Below are 21,493 nucleotides of genomic sequence, written 5' to 3'. Positions count from 1 at the left end.
CTCCATTATGATCATTTCATCGTCATAGCAACCTACTGTGTCATCATGTACAAATTTATGGTCAACGTTTACAGCTAGGGTGAATTTAAAGAAGAATTTTGTCGTAGAAAACTTACGGCTTATTTGTTCGAAAAATCAACACGGTCTGTTTATTTCGCACATTGATGTTGGTTCAAGGTTTCTGTCATCAGTGGAGTGTTCGTCATCGTGCGCTAGATGGCACGTTGCCTCTGCCGTTAATAGATGCTTGCCTCAGTGAATGATGACCACGCGCACTGATTGGTCCACAGTTGACTGATAGTTGTATGGTTCTCAATCTCCCCAGGGTCGCCAGTTGCTACCTCTGACTTACAGCGGTGTACCCCCCTGGCCAGACCTTCAGGAACTCATTGACTATTGCCTGGAGCATGTGCCACAGCACCGACCTACGGTGAGTTGTTGCTAAGCCTCTCTAACTCACATAGTTACTGAATTACAGTTAATCATAAAGGTAGCAGCTAAGCTCAGTTTTTTCCCCTGCCAGAATCAATTACCTTGTGCAGGAACAAAATCACGTCTTTCATTCTTTACCTGTAATTCATGGCCAAATTTCTACTAGAACTTTTTGTGAGCATCTGAATATACAGTTAGCAGGAATTAGGATTGTTTTATTGTGCTTAGCGTGACAATATCAACTGATGGAAAGAACTCTTGGGTGAGATTTGTATTCATTTTGTCTGCATGGTTTTTTTATGTTTCTCTATCCGTATCCAATGGACTTATGTCTCTATTTGATTGAGGTATTGTTCAGTTCACACAGGTAGTGTTTAAGTTTCAACTTAAGAACCCAAGTTTTGATTTGCGGCTAACGCTGACACGTGCTTCTTGCTTAGAAATCTTTTTTGGGGGGGATGAAGTCTTTCAATGCACTTTGCAACCATTGCGACAGTCAATTCATTAGCTATACCAAGAACAAACACACTGGAACTGGGACAGTGCACCCAGCAGTTTGCTGTTAGTGCCCGGACAGCCCCGGAAATTTCACAGAGCAATTCCAATGCACGCTTGAAGAGCGAGAAGGAACACAGTTGCAATAAAATATTCTATGGTTTTCTCTTCTGCATCTCCAGTCTGAGCAAGTGTTCAAGTGGTTGAACTCAGCCGAGTTACTCTGCCTCAAGAGGGAGTATCCACTACTCATGGATGTCTGCGTAGAGTGCATGGCAGTCAGGGTAAGGTTATGGATGTGAGGCAGCGATCAACCTTAGATATCAACAAGAGAAACTCAAAATTAACTAACGATCAAAGATATTCTTCCTGAAATATTTTTGTCTATTAAGGTGACAGTCTATCTTTATCTGTTTCAAGTCTTTAATGCATCCTGTTTTGGTATGCCAGATTTTTCTGCCTTATGCATTATGTACGTTTCCTTAGAACCATCCAAAATTTGGCTAGCTTGGTGTTTGCGGCACACTTTGGATGGGAAGGAGGATTTCGGGCGTTGTTCAAGGAGATATTGAACGGTAGACTTCAGCCTTGTGTAATATAAGAAGTTTCCCTCCACTGTTGTAAAAGCGCACTTGGTTCTATGTCATGGTTCTCCTAGCTCATAGTTCATCCAGTCAACACCAAGTTGCTGCGAAACTTGCCTCTTGTGGCTTAGCCCTAAGAAATCTGCTTGTTTATTATCTGAATCAGCCAGGGTTTGTTGACTGATTTCCCTCTGTTTTTCTACCTGTTCAGTTCTACCGGTCGGAGGGAGTGGAATGCCAAGAGGTGTGGCTGGCCGGAGGTGACAGGAAGGCCACCATGGTGTCGTGGATACAGCCTCTGAACATCGACCCTGAGAACTCCATACAGGTACTGACAATGCCCCATCAACCCCTCTCCTCAGTCCTTCCCCTCTTGAAGAAAACTCTATGACTGTGACGTGTCTACAACCGCTCAACCTTAAAGGACTCCAAGTTTGAACTCTTAAAGACAACTACAATGGTGTCATGGTCCAAACCTTACAATGATCGTAATCTTGACTCCATAATGTTTTTTCACATTTCGGTATCTGTCTGGAACCAGTGCACTTGCCATTGTCACATAATTGTCGCCTACAGTGGAAGTCCTCTGAAGCTTGTTGGTATTTGGGTATTTTGAGCGCAGTTCCTTGTGGTATTTTGAGCACATTCGTTTAAATATTTGGAGCACATGAGTTCATTTGGGTATTTGGGGAACAGATCATTTTAGTATATTAAGCACAGTTCATTGGGTATTTTGAGCGCACTTCAGACAGATTCATTCAAGGTGCCAAGATATATTTAACAAGGCACAGTATACAGATGAACAGCTTATTTCTGTTGCTAGTACTTGTTCGCCGGTGCTCTTTCTTGAAGTCTAACGTCTCGCTTGTGTTTTTCAGGGTATGATGTTACACAAGGGACGAGCGTTGTGCATGACCGCCATTGGTGAATATGCCATGGTCATTGGCACCCAGTGCGGCGAGCTGTGCGTTTGTGACCTGTCCAGCTCTCCATACCGACTGAAGCACACTCTGCCCAAACTGGGCGATGCCGTGGTCTGCCTGGCCTACTGGAAACGGTAAGATTTGAAGTCCAAATCAATCATTGAGCTGACATATTGATGTCATCATGCAGACGCTGTCCCGTTATAAATATGTCATTTGCTCTCCAATGGTATGACATTAGAAAGCTCTGTATTGTCAGGACATCTGTGAGCTGGTAAAGCACAATATCACCAGCCTACACATATTGGCCCTGGGATCTGAGGACCACACAGGTGCTTGTTGATAGTCAGTGTGGGGACCAAAACTGATGTGGGGACATCCAAAAGTCCCAACTCAGTTCAGATGTTGCTTAAAACAGTAATCTGCCAACAGTGGGGTTCAGATAAGTGCATTGTTGCTTCTTGTGATCGGGCAGTAGACCTTTATCATGGTGCAGCCATATTTGTCTTAATCCCTGTAGTCCCTTTGGCAATAGAAATACAACTTCACATATTGATAAAAGGGAACAGACTGTCTTTTCTTCCAGCCTCAGTTTCATTGCATTGCTTTGAATGGTAGAAAGGCAGAATGGCTGCCCATGCATGATTGAGGTCTATTCCACACAAGGCAGTGCAAATTTGGTCACGCTATACTCGACCTCAATATCAGGTGTAATTTAGAAACAAAAGGACGTGTCACAGAAAAATAGCAGTGGAATTAAAGAAAATGGTCCGACTTATTATTTCCACTTCAAACCTCTTTTCTTTTAGAATTACCTATAAAATGAGGTGGACAACAGCGTTACCAAAATTGCACGTTTGCATGGAGTTGCCCATCGGTTCACATCAGGCAGTCAACTCCTTCACCTCAATTACATTACCTCTGCCATGTGGGCTCTTCATCAGAGCTTTAGAGCTCCACGTCTGATGAGCACATGGGTGGCAAGTTGGGTTGAGGGAGGAGAGGACAAACCATGTGCCGCATCGTTTCCAAGTTCATAGAAAGATAAATTTATAAAAATGACTCAAATTTTCTTTCCCAGGGACCAAGAGGCCAGCCTTCTCTTCGCTGGACTGGCCAACGGAAGACTGGCTATCTACAAGGCGAACAGACTACAGAGCGTGAGTACTTAGTAACAAAAGCAAGAAAGAAACAGAAGGAGCTGTTGAACTGTGCCGTAATCCTTTTTGTCTGCATTATGTTCATCCTATTGCCAAAAATATTCAAGCAGTCATGGGGGGGTTTTGAGCTATATAATGAAATTAAAAACTTGACCAGGCGAGAGATTTGTCTGGATTTTTCCTGGTTTCGGGATGTTGTTTTTCATCAGGATTTTTCAAACAGTCTCTAATAAAAATCTGAAAAATCCTGAGTTAGCCATTAAGGTTTAATGTATGAAAGTTTAGATATAGAACACGAGAAATGGGTATTTTAAGGCATGTCTCGTGGGCAACCACAAAGCGACCCTCTGCTGCTGTGAAGCCCTCAAACCTCCGGTGATTATTTCAGGGATATTTTACTGTCTTCCGGTCTCACCCCTGATTTACACCTTTACATGTCATATCTAGGACTTGTGGCTTTTAATGTAAATAGTACCATTTACATCCACTGACAAATTGTTAGGTACCTGTTCAGTTTTATTTTATTTTGTGGATTTCTTTCCTCTTAAACTTACTTTTGACCCAAGGATAAGGATTGCCAACCTGACAAGATGCTTCACATAGGGTCCAGGGATGAACCCATCAAGTCTATCACCCTGACTCGTAACAAGATCTGGCTGGCCTACAGCTCCAAGGTCATCAGTCTAAACATCTACAATCTGGAGTCGGACACTTCCACAGTGCTGGAACCGGACCAAGAAGAGAGGTAAAGCCACGTCCAGTTAAAGGGCATCAACTGTCTGCGGCTATGGCTATCTGCAGTGGCCCATCACTAAAAAAAACCTAAGCCGTAGTCATAAAAATGCCCAATTCAGATTTAGCTTGAGTCTCACTCTTCACTTGCAGGATCAAGGAATTTTCTTGTTAGTCCTTTTCTTCAGCAGTATTCTTGGCGTTTGTTTGAAGTTACTTATTACAAACAAAACTTTCGGTAACAAAAACTGGCCATGTGACCACCAGTAACGGCTGAATTCTTACGATGTTGCTTCCAAATATAACTATGTAAAATGTTTTCATAAACAAAATGCCTGCTCACCCTAAAGCGAGACATATCTACTTTTTCCTCACAAAATATGAGCAACAGTCGTTGCATCCAGTAGTTTTCAATTTTTCATCTAATTACCAGTTGGCATTTATCGTAGTTTATTGTGGAAGTTATCGTTCCGTCTCTAGACCGGCCATGGTGAAGTGCATGGCCGTGGATAAGGCCATCTGGCTATGTCGAAGAAACAGCTCCATCATTGAGGTCTGGGATGTCAGCCGACGCAAGATGACCCACACCATCAACGTGGCTGAGTTCATCAGGTTTGTGGGCTGCATAGCTTGCTTTGAAGGGATGGGATTGGGTCACTGAATCCAGCCACATAAGTATCGTAGGCCAATTTCTTTGGGACACATTCATTGGCACAGAAGCAAAGGTATATTCTTTCATTTCATGAATATTATTTCATTGAGTTGGTTGAATAGAAAACTCTTTTCGATAGGCAATTTAAAATCATTGCTTCATTCATTTTTAGAATGTGCTATGGGCCTGTAATTTATCTATTTTTTCTGTCGATGAAACCTCACTTCAGTTTCTCAACAGCGCAAAACAGCAGTTTTGAACCTCTGAAATAATTCTAACGAGGGACGATGATGAAGGAAATGTCCTGTTTAAAATTTCAAGGAAAATGTGTATAAAGAATGACAAATAATCAAGTGCTTATGTAGCCCAACTCCATTCTGATCATTATGCATTTCCGAATAAAGTGCAGAAATAACAAAAATATTGCGCAAAAAAAGTTGAGGGGTGAAGCAAAATAGCCAGTGCAAAGGTCAGTTCACTTGGGTGCCATCCCAGATCAAGAAAATTAATAGAACTCAACGTGAACACACTCCCTCCAGAGTTGCACCATCATCATTGTGTCATCTTTCATTTCCGTGCCCACAGCAAGGAAGATGCGGCCGAGCCCTCCAACTGCTACATCAAGTCGTTGCTTCTCCAGCCTCGTGTTGCATTGTGGGTAGGCACCGCCGGCGGTCACCTGATCCTCATCGACACCAACACCCACCAGCTGGTGTCCATCAGCAAACGATATACGTCCAACCTGAGAGCGATGGTAGCTGTCAAGGGACATGGTCAGTAGGGTTGATAGCCGCACTGTCGTAGGCCATCCCTGAATAATCATAGACACTTTTATCATATAAAGTTCCTCATATTTTGACGTTGACAAACCTAATCAAATGAAGCATCGAAAGTGACATGGATCTTCTATTTTTCTTTCAACAGGACTGATGAAGTTCAATGCTGTCATAGTGACATCTGGATCGGGCTTTGTTCGAAGGCCACCTGTCCCAGAACACACAGGTAGAACAAATGTTGAAATCATTTTAACAGCAAAATCTGTTAGCTCTACTCTCATGTTAAACTTCATTCCTGGTCTTCTCTGCTTTCTATGACCCTCAAACAATTTTGCATATTTCATATCAAAAATACATTCTTCGTTTTGTTTTTGACATCAAACACCTGGCACTCTTAAATCCTCAGAGCAGAGTAAAAAACATATTATCTTATATCTGTCTCTTGTTATTAAACTGCATTCCTTGTGTTAGTGTATTGGACCCAAGACACTAATATGTTAAAGCAATGAGGTATATCAAGATGAGATACATTTCGGCAAGAAGTCATTGTTAAGTTATTGTAGTGGTATGGAACTCATAATTTCAAATGCTGCTTTGTTTTTGAGTTTTGAAAATTGAGTATTCCAAGGGGAAGTTATCAAATTTTAAATTGGACTGTCGGCATGTCAAAAATGAGAATTAGGCCTGTAAAGCTTGGGTTCTGTGAAAATAATACTTTGTCGATGAAAAGTAAGTTTCAAATTTGTTCTGACAATGTAATTATTTTGACCATAGTTGCATGTCAACATTGTCCCATGCCACATCATGCGTTGGCCGATATCTCACACTGACTCACTGTCTTTCTTTAAACACAGACACCCAGTACACTCACGTCCTGGTGTGGGATGCTGACCTCAAGTCCCAGGTTCGCTACCTCCAGTCAGACATGGAGAGGCGTCGCCAGACCGAGTCCCAGGCCATGAAATCCTGGCACAAGGTGCAAGCTTTGATTCGTACCAGTCATGCTTTCCACCTGAAACCCGCCGTCGTGTTCCCCCATGTCAAACGCTGATCAGCCACCCCTCCATCCTGCCTTTGACAAAAACATCCACGCGTCCATGCGATGTTTGTCATTGTGATAGATGTTTGCATGCTTGAAAACATTCTTTGTAGATATTTGCTTATGTCACATAGCAGCCATCTCGTGTTGGAATTTTTATCAGGCTGGTGCTTGTCTTATTTGCAGCTGTGTCTATATGTATAGGTACTACATGTATGTACTCAGGAAACTAGTCCAAGATGGCAGCTGTGCTTAAAGTTCATATGTTAATGCTTCACAGCATCACTCCCTCAAAAATAAATATTCTACTTGAATTATATCTTAAAAGACGTTTTGAGCAGGCATGCAACTTTTCCTCAGATCAGCTAATTTCCTTGTTTTTCACTTTACACTTGTGCCATTGAAAATTGAACACACTGCACAAAGTCTTGTAAAGATGGGAAATTCCTTGTTTTTGTCAAAGTCCAAGTTGCATGCCTGTTTGGCATAAAACAGAGATTGAATAAGTTTTAAATTTGGAGATTTGTACATCAGTGAACAGCAATCTTTGTGAGAAGTATGCGATGAAAAGAGTATATTTGGAAGACCAAATCAATGCTGTTAGTATTTTTTACCTCTTCAAAACTTAAATTTTCCCTAGCATGTTCTCATCAGGAATTTAAGAAATCCATGGAATTGACTTTTTCAGCCGAGCACCATCTGTCCATTGGAAATCCATCTACATCGTTGTGTATACTTCTGCTTGGTTTTCAAATGGGTTCCATTCAAATCATGTACATAAAAATCATTGCATGCTTTTCTTTTGCAACTGTGAATCTAAGAATGGTGATATTTTCCCCAAATACTGCATGTATATATTTAGACACAAGTCTGTATATATTTGAATTATATTGTGTATATAATGTTCATTGTTGTGCATGAATATCTCTGTTATATCTTTGATGGGTGAATGGTGCATGTATGTTACATACAAACTTAATTGTATTCTTCCCCTCTTTATTTAAGTCATCATTGTTGATTATATTTTCTAGAACTGGTCCAAAGAAAGATTAGTTTGTATTGGTGATTTGCTAAAAAAAAAAAGTGGGAAAAAAATCATATTGCATTCATGGAATACATTGATTGGTGATGTAATATGATGTTGAAGATGCACTTGTTTTCGCCGAAACAAACTTTTTGAAATCCCTCTCCCAGAAACCAAGAACTTCCGTCAGCATTTAGCTGAAAAAAACACCTCTAATCTTTGTTGTAAATTGTTTCTATGTATCGTGCTTTGATGTACTTGTGTTTTCCCACAAATTCCTTCAATTGTTTTTGTGGCATATTTTAAAACTGAAAAAATGGGAGGAAAATCTGTAACTGTTTGCAGCTAGAAGTGAAGTAAACTGATACAGTTGTGAAACACAGAATTTTCAGAAATTCGAGTGTGATGTAAATTTCTTCTGTAAATTCAATCTGTCTTCATCATGCATCCTGTTTGTTAAGACCTGTTTGTTTTCCTCCCTGTAGTGAATGGTTAGTCCTCAGTGTAATGCTTGCATTTTCCTCATCTCTGACTTTTCATCAGCCTTTGATGTATCATAATGTGAGCTCTTATAAGGTCAGAGGTCAGTGTGGCACATCCGGTGGTGATTGCATGACGGTGCTTTACCCTAAACATTACTTCTCCCACAATCCTTTGTAGGCTGCCATCTTTGGTGTCAGGCAGTGTCTGAATGAAATGATTTGTCATTGCACGGTATTCGTTTTTTTCTGCAAAAGTACCACACTCATGGCCTTACCCCTTGCCAAGTTTTTCAAATCTCGTCGTTATCTTCAGACTTTTTGTAGTTCATCCCTTGAATAAAAATACGTTAGCTCAGCTTAACTTCCAACCAGTTTTTCTGATACAAAGCCAAGGTTTGGAAAAGATTCATTCGGTTCTCACCGTAAACATTTAAAACTGATTAGGGGGACGGAGGTGAGGCACAGGTTGAGACGAAGCCAGGATTTCGAAAAAGCCTTGGAATAGCCACAGCAAAACATCGAAGGTGGGGTACCAGTGAGGGTTTTAGGGAAAGTATGATGTCATTGCAACTCACTCCATCACCATATACCCCTTAGAGTTGTCCTACATTGTGCAAGGAACCAGTACAACCCATTGTTCATCCCGGACATGTTTCCTTTAAATGACGGTAGATGCCTAGATTGTTATAGGTGGTAATCCTGTCACTTGGATCACTTAGCGTAATGGTTCCTTGAATGAACTTTATTGACTGCAAGTGGAACCTAGCGAGTTAGCTCAGCAATTGTGGGAATTTGAGATTGAGTTCTGCTTACCTTATCAATGGTTCGTCTTGAAATTGTCTACGTCAGCCCTCACCTAGTGGAAGCTTAGGCAGTAGTAGTGTCTGTCTGTTGTGGTTCTCCACCTTTCTTCACCTTGAGGGTAGAATTAAAAGTGGAAATTGATGGCTTTGAAAGGAAATTTGGTCGCCGTGAGGGTTTCTTCGATGTTATTTTACCGAAGAGAGAACGAGAGGGTAAATCTCATGTCTACGGCTATATTCCCAAAGTCACCCTGTGCCTGTCCATTAGACTACCCCCGTTTCCTTATCCTCTGCTGTTACTTTCATAGGCAGATTCATCAGTTCTGTCACAAAGTACTGATTTAGCAAATATTTAGGGAAAGGTTGACACTACATCCTGAATAGCAGTTTTGTTTTTAACTTGACCTTAAACAAAGTTCAACTTGAACACAGCAGTGCGGGGGGGAGTTTTCTGATGTCAAAAGTTACTTTGACGACTTGGATAACGACTACATTCGCTCATTAAACTTCCACATTATTTTTTTCTGTGTTCATTTGATTCGTAGAACTATTGAAGGTGAATTCTTTACAGGTCTAACATTTTGAAATTGCATTTTCCAGCTGTTCATCTTGTAGTGGATTCAATCATGTTAATCACGGCTCATACTGCTGCCAATCAAGGTATGCTTGCTCTTCATAAATTATGCATGCTTACGTATCAGGTAGGCGTGGCTACATCACGCCATTGTCATTGTATTGGTCACCGGTGGAGCGAACGAAATGGGAGTGAAAGATTTGAAAGGTAACATAAACATACCATTCAAAGAAGCCATCCCATTTGCTTGTCAACCGCTAGTGGGAACATAATCGCCAACATGAAAACCATTGCCTGAATACAGAATGACGTTTGCCCATAATAGAGTTATAAACTGAGAAACCTCTGTTCTTGAGAATCATTCCCTGTTTTTTCACAATTCCTTCTTTGTCAGCCACTTAACCCCGATTTTTGTGTTGCAGTTTTGATGATCAAAATTCCGTAAAGACGTGAGACACAGTAATTCTTTGGCAGTTGAGTGGAAGTGGTAGTGTCTATTGAGGCTTTGCGTGGTAGCCATCTTGCAGGGCAATCATTTTGTTCCACTGAGAAGCCTCCTTTGTGCATACCCTTTGGAACAAACTACTGGCCTGTAAGCCATGTAAATCCCTATAACAGCTCAGTCTCCCTATAAATACCTAGCCTCATCGTTTTCCTCCCAAATAAAAACATAGCTTCAAATACAACATGGTCGTATGCCACTACCTCGCCCCACCCACACCCGAAAATGCCCCTGATCAACAACTTGGATACAGTTGTTTCCAACATCATCATGATCTCACACATAGACACACTCAGTTATCTCCAGATGGCTTTCTGTTCTTTTCCACTCCCCAGTTTCCACTGGGTCCCTACCGTCATCAGCGCGGTCGGCGTGTCAGCGAGGGTCAGTTTGCATTCAGCAACGACTTCGGTAGGTCGCCAGGGCTCAAGGGGAGACTTCGAAGGATGTCTGTTATGTCCCTGCACGTAGGGAGTCCACCGCTTTTCATTTTTTAAAGAAAGTGTATGCAGTGTTCACGTCGCATGTGATTAGCAAGGGAAAAGCTGAGCAAAATGAACGATGTTTGAATCACATCAGCTTTATGGGTGCTTGTAGGTTCAGGGATAGTACAGTTTGCGGCCCTGCTGACGGTTTCAACATTGAAATTTTCTGAACCCATCAATTTTATCATAGGACCAATACTTCGGTAACAGTTTTTTTTTTCAATCACTAAATACAAGAAGTTGTGAGTTTTGTTCGAGGACCGCTGCACAATGTCCAGGACCGCACCACAGTACCAGACACGGGAATGTACAGTTCCAATCCTGTGCGGCAATACCAACATACTCACGTGGGATGTGCTAACATTTATTATCACTGTTTGGAAACAAATAATTTTGCGTGATTACTGGAACCCATGGACTCCCTTCTGCGAGCGATCTGGTGAACCGGTTTTCGTAGGACATTTGGTAATGGAGTCTGTAGTACATACATCCTTCAAAGGGCTCTGGAAGTGTCATTCGACTTGTTAAATTCACGACGTGTTATATCTCAGGATGTCGACATCTTAAGATAATGTATCACAGAATGATGGTACATTTCTCTCCTAAGACATAACCGTGGTCAAAAATGTATCACGGAATGATGGTACATCTCTCCCAAGACGTAACCGTGGTCAAAAACTACCTCATGATGTCGACATCCTGTCTCATATTAGGATCTCAAATCGGATGGCAATTCCAGAAAAAAGTTCGATGGGGCTTGTTCGTTGCTTTGGTAGTTCGTTACTTTTTGAAGGATAAAGATACAAATGTGGGCCTAATAAACAATTTTTGCTATTTAAAGAGTCTGCAGAATTATGGAAACTGGTAAACTATTGGGTAAAGTGTTTTAATGTATGAGGCCGTTAATATTTCTTTTACAAAGCACTGTTTTTGTCAAAACATTTTAAGTACTCCCAAATGTTTTGTGGGAACACAAATATTGGACCCGAATGTAATCGTCCTATTCTTCTGTGAGGCTGCGTTTTACGTACCTCGTATGGTAGAGGTCCAGCTTCAATTCGGCAAACTTTTGGATTAAAATAAATATGCATTTTTTGTTTGTTCTGTTCGTTGAAAGACAAGGCAAGAAGAATCAATTATTTATTTTCACCTGATTTACATCATGTACTCATTATACCTTCTGTTTATTAGAAATTCACAAATTTCGTCAGTTTTCTGAAAGCCCTCACTGGATGTTGAAATAATCGTATCAATGCAAAGTGTGTGTTTCCAAGAACTATACAGCAGTGTGTGATTAAAATTGTATTACGTGTTTTGCCATTAAAACGGTCTATGCAAATCGGGCGTTGTTGCCGCGTACTGTCACGAAAATATTAAGAGGTGCTTTAAGGTGGTTGACTTCGTGTCCTTGCATTGTCTTAGTTTCTCTTGATGTTAAGTAGAATTAGTACGCTTAATGTTTTCTCACCAAGCTGATATCCTTAATTGTTGATTTGATTGTCTGGTAAATTTTGTGAGTTTTAAATGTGAGTGATTACATCCAAATGAGGAGATTCTCCTTTGCCGAACATCTTATTTGTCTACTTTGATTCATGTAGTGTGTTATGGAAGCTGTAGTTGGTCAGCGAATCCCTCACTTAACCCAGAAAGTTGTATGTCACTGGTAGAGTTGCACCTATTTGGTGCTGGAACAATAACCTTATGGTTTGTGCATGTCATGAACGTCATCTTTCATAATTCGCCCAATCATGCTGCAATTCCAGTGAGCTAATTGTTGTGAGTGAATGCTCAAAACTTCCGCAATGTTAAACAAGGCAGCGTAGGCCGACTTTTTTTCACAAGCGCTTTAAAATCTGCCATTTGGTAAGTAATAATAGGGACTCGAGGTTCATGCGTAAAAAATAACCACTCTCTCTGATATGTGTGTACAAGATGCGTGAATATAAATATACATATATTAACTGAATACACTTAATGCACCACGGCTATGTCGATCTTAACGTCTCGGTTCAAAGAAATGTTAAATCACAGTTTACACCTCTGAGGTTTGCTATTTCTTTTAACCAGACTGCAAGAATCAGACTTAAGTTATTTAGTCGTAATTGTCGGCAAGTATCGTTTGAGAAAATATTCTTATTCGAAAATCACACGCTGAAAGGTAAAATCCTTTTATTCGTGAATGGAATCACCTATAAATGTTGAAATATAGAATAACTGATGCTTCAACAGCACTAAAAGGTGTACATCCCAGAGAAAGTTTGTCAGTCCAAGATAAAAGGTACAGGCCTATGTATAAAGTAGCCGGTGGATCAACAAAGTTAATGTTCTTGTAGCTGCAGACACTACACCTCAAAGTTAAAAAACATTAGGGACTTGCTTAGGATCTGTTTGTTTCAAATGGATCTGGATCTCGATTAGTGATTCCAAAGCTGGTTCGCGCTATCCATCAGGCGGGTTCTGGAGTCAGTGAACCAGCGTTGGATCACTGATCGTGATCCGGATCTGCTTGAATTAAAGAGGTCCTTAAGTACTATTATACATAATTTATACGTTTTGATGATGTTAATCTGCTTTTAAAATTAAATGTGCAATTGTGATTACGTATCAATTCAAATGAATGATTCAGGGTCTGTAAATCGAGCAGCGCTGTCCTACATTGAAGCATTAGGACCTATCTGCTTAGAAATTGGAAATTACTGAAGCCGCTTGCCCGTGGCTACGGCACGCACGTTATTTTCAGTCATGTCAGTTAAATAGTCAGCTTACCTTCCTCCACTATTATCGTGGTGGTATTCCGGAAACGAAACCATTCAAGCGTTTGGGTGGAAATGATTTTGTCCACTGCAAAATCTGAGCTGAATGAAATATAGTAACAAATTGGCGAACTATTTAGTCTTGAGAATGTTTGTTTTATTTTCGTTTGAAGAGCAACAGAGTTGCGACATGTTCAGTACATGCATTGAAATAGGGCTAACGATGATGCCATCAATGAATGTGGATATGGGATCTAGAATTGCTTTGGGCTGGATCATAACCGGCTGAAATCTTGGGAAAAGTTTGTTTGATGGTTGCTTTTATAATTTGATACACCATAGCTGAAGGTACACCGAGTCTGCATTTTGTAGGTTAACATTTCATAATTTTGTTATTTAAGTTTTTTATTTTTATCGGTTTTGTATTAGTAGTTACACTTTTGTTTTTTTCTTTTTGTATATTTAGACAGCCAACGTTTACACTTGTGAAATTCCTCATTACGGCTAATAGTATATTTATGTCTTGGCTCATCTTTTTTTTTTCAGAGCAGTGGGCCTAGTGTTATCAGTTACATTAATGCTGAAAATACTCTTTGTGTGAATGGTGCCTGTATGTATAAAAAGAGTGTACATGTATTTATTATTATCAAAGTAACTCGTATGATTGACATGACCGGTTGCGAATGTAGACCAAATACGAATGATTATTAAATAAATGCTGCTGCAATATGCTGAAATACAACAATAGGCCCACTTGACTGATGAATTGGGTGTCATACGTCTGTTCAACTCCAAACCCATTAATTGTAAACGATAGTAGATTTATACACGGATTTACGGGGGTCAAAGATGCCAATTAAGGAGCCCAATTCATAATTTATTTGGCGTTCGTTAGGCTAGTTCACCTTATCATATTGGTATTGGTTGGTATTGTCTTAAATTGATGTTTAATTTTTCTTGAGTTAGTGATTTCAGTCTACATTTGGGAACTTCGCGGCGAACAACCAGGTTTGTCTATAAAATATCATTGTGCATCGATTTAAGCAAATGTACACTATGTGCGAGGGTCCAGTTCTCGGACACGATGGGCATTTTAAAGTCCGTGAAATGAAGGCCACATTAACCCTGAAGTCAAGCTACAGATCGTTAAGCCACTCATCCAGCACCCTTCGATCCCACCCTGAGTGAGTTTCCGACCTCAAGACGAACACACCGGGAGTTCGTTTACCGTAACGTTGACAACCACTTCACCTGGGCTTCACCCCTACACAATGCCGACGCGCTGGCCCGTGCATAACAAGAACCGCAGTTGCGCATTGATCAAAGTTCAGCACAAAGGGACCACCAGCAAACCCCCTAGTGCCTTGCATTCTCTAGGCGTCGTCAAGATGGCGAACATTGACGCACTGCGGCCTTACTCACCTAGGAAATCGTCGTAAGTATCTTAAGGTTTCAGATTATGTAGACCCTTTCGGACTTGGTACGTTTCATGCTTGTCCACAAACTTTGACATGACTTGTTTTCGGTTGAGGGAAATTTGGCAAAAGGATCACTTCTGTTTGTGACAGTAACTTATGGGTTACAATATTTTTAAAAAGCGCGACGCAGTCAAAAGGACTGCATTTTTGTCTGTTTTTTCTCCTCTGTTTTCAATATGAAAGAGTCTGTAAGATTGAGGTCTTTTCGCTGGACACCTCGCTCATATTTTTCATCATTTTTGGCAAGTAAGATGTCCTTGTTGTGTTCGTAGCTCACCAGGCTTGTCATTTGCTCTTTATCGATCATTGACACGAAATATCGATACTGTATATATATATTTTTTCATGTATACCTTTTCACATATATTATGTTAATTATTGTTTCAAAGTACGGAGAAACCCTTTCTTACAACTTCCTTGGATTTTATGGCTAGATCTCATTATTAAATCTTTTAATACCTGATGGGCTGGAGATATACAAGTGTTTATGTTTTACACGGAGAGCATGTCAAATTCGAAGACATGTAGCTGGATACAATGGTTGACTAAAGTGACTTAAAGTTTCTAGGACAGTGTAGGTTTTCCCAGCTATTTCCAAACTTTCATCATCCAAATTCACCAATTCGAGTGTTGAAATTCGTCCAAGACGAATGTTATGTGCGATTGGAATATGCCATTCGATTTCAAAACTCGGTCACTACAGTGAATATCCTTGTCCAGAAAATTTGTTGTTACGAATTGAATTCGTATAAGTTGTTTCTGAATGACAGTTTTCAAAGATCATGTTCGTATTGTATCAAACATGTAGACATTATACTTCTGCAGAGCAAATGAGTCTTGTGCGGTAAAAGACAAAGTTGTTTTCCGAAAGATACGATTCGGTGTACTCGAGGAGAAATCGATAGCTCCTCGACGAAATTGAATGTGTCGGCTTATGGCTTGCATTCAACTGGAACACCAGAAATTGTGACAAAAGTTGAAATGAAACATTGCAAGTGCACAAAGTCACCACTTTTGAAAATACTAATCTGTGAATAAGAATTTTAAAAAGTTTTAAAATAGCCGGGAAAATGTATACAAGTAGGCCTAACTGAAGTGATTCGAATGAAATGTAATCACATGGAATAATTACACATAGCCTATCCATTGATTTGTTTGAACACTTTTTCAACAGTATGACTTTTTGGTCCCGTCATGATCCCGTTAAACTTCCACAAGGTTACACAGACCACTGGGCCAAGATGCAACTTAAGGTAACTAAGATTATCAACTAAACAGATACATCGGATACCGGTCTTTGTACGTGATATCTATTATTTCAACTCTAGTCTTTTTGACATGCCAAAGCGAGAAGACTTTGACCCTGAAACTCTCCATCGGTGCTTGGTGACATTTGTATCGTATCAAGCTAGCCTTCTTAGTGAATTGCTGTCGTAACAACCGAAATGTGAATCGATTCGACCCATTCGACCGTGAACAATAATCGTGTTTTGAAATGAAATGATGATTTGTTGTTCGAGAGCTAGTTTACTGAAATGGTCAAATCTCATTATCTGGTGGTACTCGCTTTTCAAAAGATTATTGGCCGAATCGAATCCCCTATTGCCGTCCTTAGTTACACACATACAGCGTTTGGTATGTTTGCAAACTACGGCCAGACAAAATCCAGAATGCTAATCTCTATTGACAAAGACTCAGTGCGGCTTGGCGCATACAGCAGCAGATTTTGTGCAAAAGCTTTCCCCGAGCGGCGTGTTTGTTTAGAGATCAAGACTCGAATGCTCCTCAACAGAGAAATGGTCTTACCCAGATGCACTGTTGTAGGCACAGAAGCATAACATGAGATAATGTGAATTAGAAAGATAGAACCCCCCCCCCTTTCAGTTTGACTCGACTCTACGTTTCAGAGATTCGAATCCTCAGTTGACGGTGCATCTTAACGCTTGCATCTTGTTCTTCAAATGAATGACCTGATGTTATGAGGAAAACAATTACATCATTCTAAAGTTCATATGTGTATGAGCATGTTTTTAAATGTCAACAAATAAGTGACTGTAGCGGACTTCCGAAAATCGTAAGGCCTACACTTGGACTTTCTTCGTGTGGTTAAGTTCATGTCAGTGGAATATCGAAGAAGCGCGGCCGCCTATTTCGTGCAGTTCTACATGCATACATTTTGTTGTTATTCATCTGGCTTTCCTCGGTTCGTTTCATGGCTTTTTATTTTCCCTGTCTCGTTTTCAGTGTACAACGTTTCAAGTTGCCATGCCATCGGGGAAAGTCATCAGCCATGGAGGTTAGTGACAATATTGTAAAGACGATTTCATCATCTGTTTCCAGCCGAGTTTACGATGTTTAAATGATGTTCATTTTAAGATGCACAGCAGGCATCCATTTTGTTCTCCGTCACTCAGAGGATTGATGTATGAAGTACTCACCTCAAAGTCGAAGTACTAGATTCCAGCCCAGTCCTTTTGGTTGTTCTGGGTCCAAAAATACATTTGAATAAGTTAATTACTGAATATAACTGAAATGAAATGGAATATAGAATATTCGTAAAACGAATTATACCCGAGAACACCGAATAGCCAAGACTTGTTCTGGTTGAAAAGGCTATTCATTCCGTGTCATGTCTCTTCAGGGCCACCACTACATTTTCGTTAGAAGGGATTTGAAAACGCTGGGTTCAAAGTTAAGCTCTTTCTTTCACTGTCAGCACTATCGTGAAAACAAAAAGGGACAAATGTTTTGGGCTGCATTAGGCCTAGAAAATACTAAATTGTTATGAAGTGTCTGATTCTAAATTGTAATCACACAGTTTAAAAGTCATGCAATCACATGTCATTCAAAAATAGTAGAACAATAATAATAATAAAAAAAAGTCACTTGTGAGGTAGGCTGACTTTTGACTGGAATCAATTTGATGACTTATTGTGACTATGTTTTGCTTGTGTATTTGTAAGGTCTACTCGCGCAAAGGGCGCCAAAGAACGAGCACGTGGCGACCTTTGAGTACACGAGAAATGGCACGCTAACCAGAGTCGGGGACCCGACCTTCACGCAGGTGGTCGTGTCGGGACTGAACGGAACCTTGCCTGGGAACTACGACAAAAAGCGCCAGAAACCCGGAAGTGCAAGGTCACTCCGGACAACATACAACGACAAAGCAAAGGACGGGTTTAACTACTGGCAGATTGAAAGGCCCAAGCCCACCAAATGTGAGTATGCGAGGAACATTTCACGATCAGGTAACACGATCGTTAAATAAATCTGAAAACATGCACACACTTGTTAATTATTGATTTTATCGTATGTCATTTTAATTCTCTGTAAAATCACCGCCACAAATAAACAGGTGCAAACAGAAATACATGTAGATCAAAACTTAACCAAACAAAAAACAATAGTGTTTTGTCTCTGTTTTTACTTTCTAGTCGGTCGATGTGGTATCGGAGCGGCTAACACTATCCTTGGACTTGGCAATTCCATCAGAACGTGAAAAGTGAAAGGAAATGCGTTCTTCAACTTTTATTAAGTTCACTTCACTTGATGTCAAGACAAATGCCTTCACCCATTATCGGTCATGTGCATAATTATGGATTAGCAAAAGGGGTTTTTCATCGATACCATGCTTGCGTAACTGTCTTTCTAAATTATTTGGTCATGTCCTATATGTTTGTTTTTCTGTTTTGTTTTTTAGTAGCCACAAGGATCGTGCTTGATGTAAATAGATGCAATGGGACCAGAATTTTACACCTATAGGGCCTATGTACATACTTTATACAGTGTTTGGCTGTAGTTTTAGTTACATTTGGATTAACATTAACTAAAGAGATCATTCATTTGAAACATAAAATGCAAGCAAGGAGACACTTAATTTACATCTATGCAATTAAAAGAAGCTTGTTTATAGCCTATTATGTTTGGACAAAGTTTGCAGTGTTTTGCAGCCTCGTCCGTTTCCCCCTCTTCTTCATAATAAACTCTGCTTGTTTCAAAGTATGCGCATGTTTAACATGTCGGCTTTTATGTTCGTGTGTTTACAAATGTTGTAGCGAGAAATGACGTGTTAACAAGTGACTTAAGCGCAGTAGCGTTTCAGTCATTTTTATATCCATATTCCAGTGGATTAGGGTACACGTCACTCTGAAACCGAAATCAAATCTGATTGACTTTGGGCCGCCTTTTCAGGAATGATTCGTGCAATCTTTGGATACAGTTCATTTGAACAATTGGTCAGCATACGCACTTGACACGTGCAGTCGTGCATATTGAAGTGGGAACTGCGCCCTGACGACAATCTATACAATCACAATACATTTCGGGTCCGTTCGTGAAGCTTCCTTTTACAAAATGTTGTGCAGAGTATTTATCCTTCCCAACGCACTGCAGTAGGGCAAAGCGCGGGGGTTGATCAAAAACATCTTATTTTCCTTTACATATGTCCCTTTTTCTGAATCTGCTTGCCCTGACGAAGGTACACAGTCACCGAAAGCTCAGCAATAAGATAAATTAAGATCAGTAACTGTATTTATTTTTGTTAGTATCTTATTTTCCTGCGCGAGGGTTCTACAGTTTAACGCCAGGTGACGGTGAGATCAGGTAATTTTAATCATATTCAATATTACGAAAGAACTGGACTCTTTTTAGAGCCATGAAATCAAAGATTTCACAATCTTGTTTCAATGTTTCAAAGAAGTTTTAGATTGCCTCAACTTGAAATGCGTAATTCGATGGGCGTAAATCCCGGGGGTGGGGTAATATATATTCCAGTTTGAGGTGGGGTTGGGCTATTGAATCATCCAACCACTTTTTTTGTAATAAGCAAAAAAATTAAAGCGAATTGTGAAGAATTTACAGGATTCCCAATGACTAAACTGTTTGCAATATCATTAACAGGAGAAAGCAATTTTAATAAGTCATAAATATACCATTCTGATGTAGGATTCTGCATGAATTTGATACACATTACAGATGTACATCTTTATCATGAACATCGCCCCCTATATTGTGTTTATGGTGTCCCCTGCTTTTCAAATTTCTCTGGCCGGGCAAGTCACCCCCCAACCACCTTTCCCAACCCCAATCCCCCCTTTCCAACACAGATTTACGCCACTGTGTAATTCCATGCAATTTTTTTATCAGAAGGATGCTCGGTGGTCATTTGATGAAGCGCACCACATCTTTCACTGGCAAAACACAATGTGCGGGCAGTTTTTAGTCTATCTCTAAGGTGGGCCTTGAACCCCAACTGAATGATTAAGTGGCGATGTTGAGGTTACAATAGTGTAGGGAACCGTACCTGAGTAAGGGCGCCCTCATCCTTCCAATACGCTTCACGGAGGTAATTAACTTAAAGTTTATACTTTTTAGGCGCTTTCTGTGCACGTGGGGTGAAGGGGGTCTCTTGGCTTTAGGGTCTCGAATGTAGAACCGTATTCACTGCATTTTGCCTCTATTAATTTGCAGGGGCCATGGCTTCGTCCATGCTCCAAAGGGAGAGAGTCAATGCTAGTAACCCTAGTAAGTACTTATCATTGTATAAATACTTCACACAATCTTCTGTGGGTGAAATTGTACGATTTACGGGGCCCAATGTGGTAACTGTTTTCTGTATTACAACATGCCATACTGTATTGGTCAGCTATAGCCAGGTGCCCTGTTAGCCTTTGACCATCCATTGTATTATTATTTACGGTGGCGTCTAGAAATTACACTACACCAACTGTTTTCACATTTAATACATTGTATTCTGGAGTAAGACATCATTTATTGCTCAAGTGTCCTCCAAGTGCTCGTCCGCTTTACTTAGGGGACCGTTCCCCATTCCCCCCACCGTACAACTGACGTGGGGCTGGTCCGCTACAATAAAATGACCTTGAAAATCGGGTCACTTTTCACAAGCCGTCGGCAGAACACATATTGAATACTGACTAATACGACTTTTAACACGCGCACCCGTCACGGTTCCCGTAAAGCTTTTCCTCAAAGAGCGGATAGGGAGGGGCAACGGGGCACCCCCCCCCCATGTTCACTTTCTCAAAAAAGTGTAAAAGCCCCAAAATGTAGCCTCACCCGTCAGAAAGGCTGCAAAAGGTCACATAGAAATCCAAGTTTCAAATTTTGGGGCCCCAAAATAACACATTCGGTCCCTCTTTGAAAATTTAGTTCAGTAGATCTATGGGTCATCCCCTTTTTAAATGCGCGCGCATACCGCCAGGATGTAACTTCCAGCATCGATCTTTCTGATACAGACAAAGTTAATTTATCTTATTATAATTTTTGTAGGAGCGTGAAATTTCAAGTAATAATTTGCCCACCTTTTCGAAGCCACTTAAATGTAACATGATTTTCAAACGTATATTATAGTCGTCAAAGGTTGTGCGACATTGAAGGATGGATGGGAATTTCAGTAAAAATCCTCCATTAACCTACACAAAATGAAAGAGAAAACAAGCGACGAGGACATGGGCTTTAGTTGTGGGTGTATCTCATACACCTGAGAAAATTGTGTTTTTCTTAATTTTAAAAATTGAGGGTAGGCCTAGGTGTCATTGCCTTCCGGCGGCACACTCAGTGGTCGACTTTGAGCTGAGCGA

At 40.4% G+C, this 21,493-nt stretch overlaps 2 protein-coding genes across 8 annotated transcripts in view; both read left to right on the top strand.

Annotated features, from left to right (window-relative positions):
- Nucleotides 1–14,161, top strand: part of LOC110983101 (leucine-rich repeat serine/threonine-protein kinase 2-like) — an 83,066-nt gene extending 68,905 nt beyond the window's left edge. For 5 of the 7 annotated variants that reach the window (XM_087135839.1, XM_087135840.1, XM_087135835.1 and 2 more), the window contains 11 exons: nt 326–430; nt 1,110–1,211; nt 1,723–1,839; nt 2,390–2,568; nt 3,516–3,594; nt 4,161–4,339; nt 4,807–4,938; nt 5,564–5,751; nt 5,903–5,980; nt 6,609–6,730; nt 10,514–14,161. In XM_087135839.1, the coding sequence (XP_086991965.1) occupies nt 326–430; nt 1,110–1,211; nt 1,723–1,839; nt 2,390–2,568; nt 3,516–3,594; nt 4,161–4,339; nt 4,807–4,938; nt 5,564–5,751; nt 5,903–5,980; nt 6,609–6,730; nt 10,514–10,675 (1,443 nt within the window). In that variant the 3' untranslated portion in view covers nt 10,676–14,161. Of the gene's footprint in view, nt 1–325; nt 431–1,109; nt 1,212–1,722; nt 1,840–2,389; nt 2,569–3,515; nt 3,595–4,160; nt 4,340–4,806; nt 4,939–5,563; nt 5,752–5,902; nt 5,981–6,608; nt 9,261–9,702; nt 9,763–10,513 lie in introns of those variants that run through there. The other 2 variants (XM_087135837.1, XM_087135836.1) reach the window with 2 other exon arrangements.
- Nucleotides 14,162–14,692: 531 nt separating this feature from the next.
- Nucleotides 14,693–18,896, top strand: LOC110982805 (uncharacterized). The gene is made up of 5 exons (XM_022241492.2): nt 14,693–14,851; nt 16,069–16,147; nt 17,139–17,190; nt 17,858–18,112; nt 18,329–18,896. Exons 1-5 carry the CDS (start codon nt 14,805–14,807, stop codon nt 18,391–18,393), a joined length of 498 nt encoding a protein of 165 aa, XP_022097184.2. The 5' UTR covers nt 14,693–14,804; the 3' UTR covers nt 18,394–18,896.
- The last annotated feature ends 2,597 nt before the right edge of the window (nt 18,897–21,493 follow it).

The sequence above is a fragment of the Acanthaster planci genome, linkage group LG04, assembly GCF_054643075.1.
Source record: "Acanthaster planci isolate LZ-2023a linkage group LG04, COTS_SCS, whole genome shotgun sequence".
NCBI lineage: Eukaryota > Metazoa > Echinodermata > Asteroidea > Valvatida > Acanthasteridae > Acanthaster > Acanthaster planci.
The sequence above is the reverse complement of the archived record's forward strand: the minus strand, read 5'-3'. Positions and strand labels throughout refer to the sequence as shown.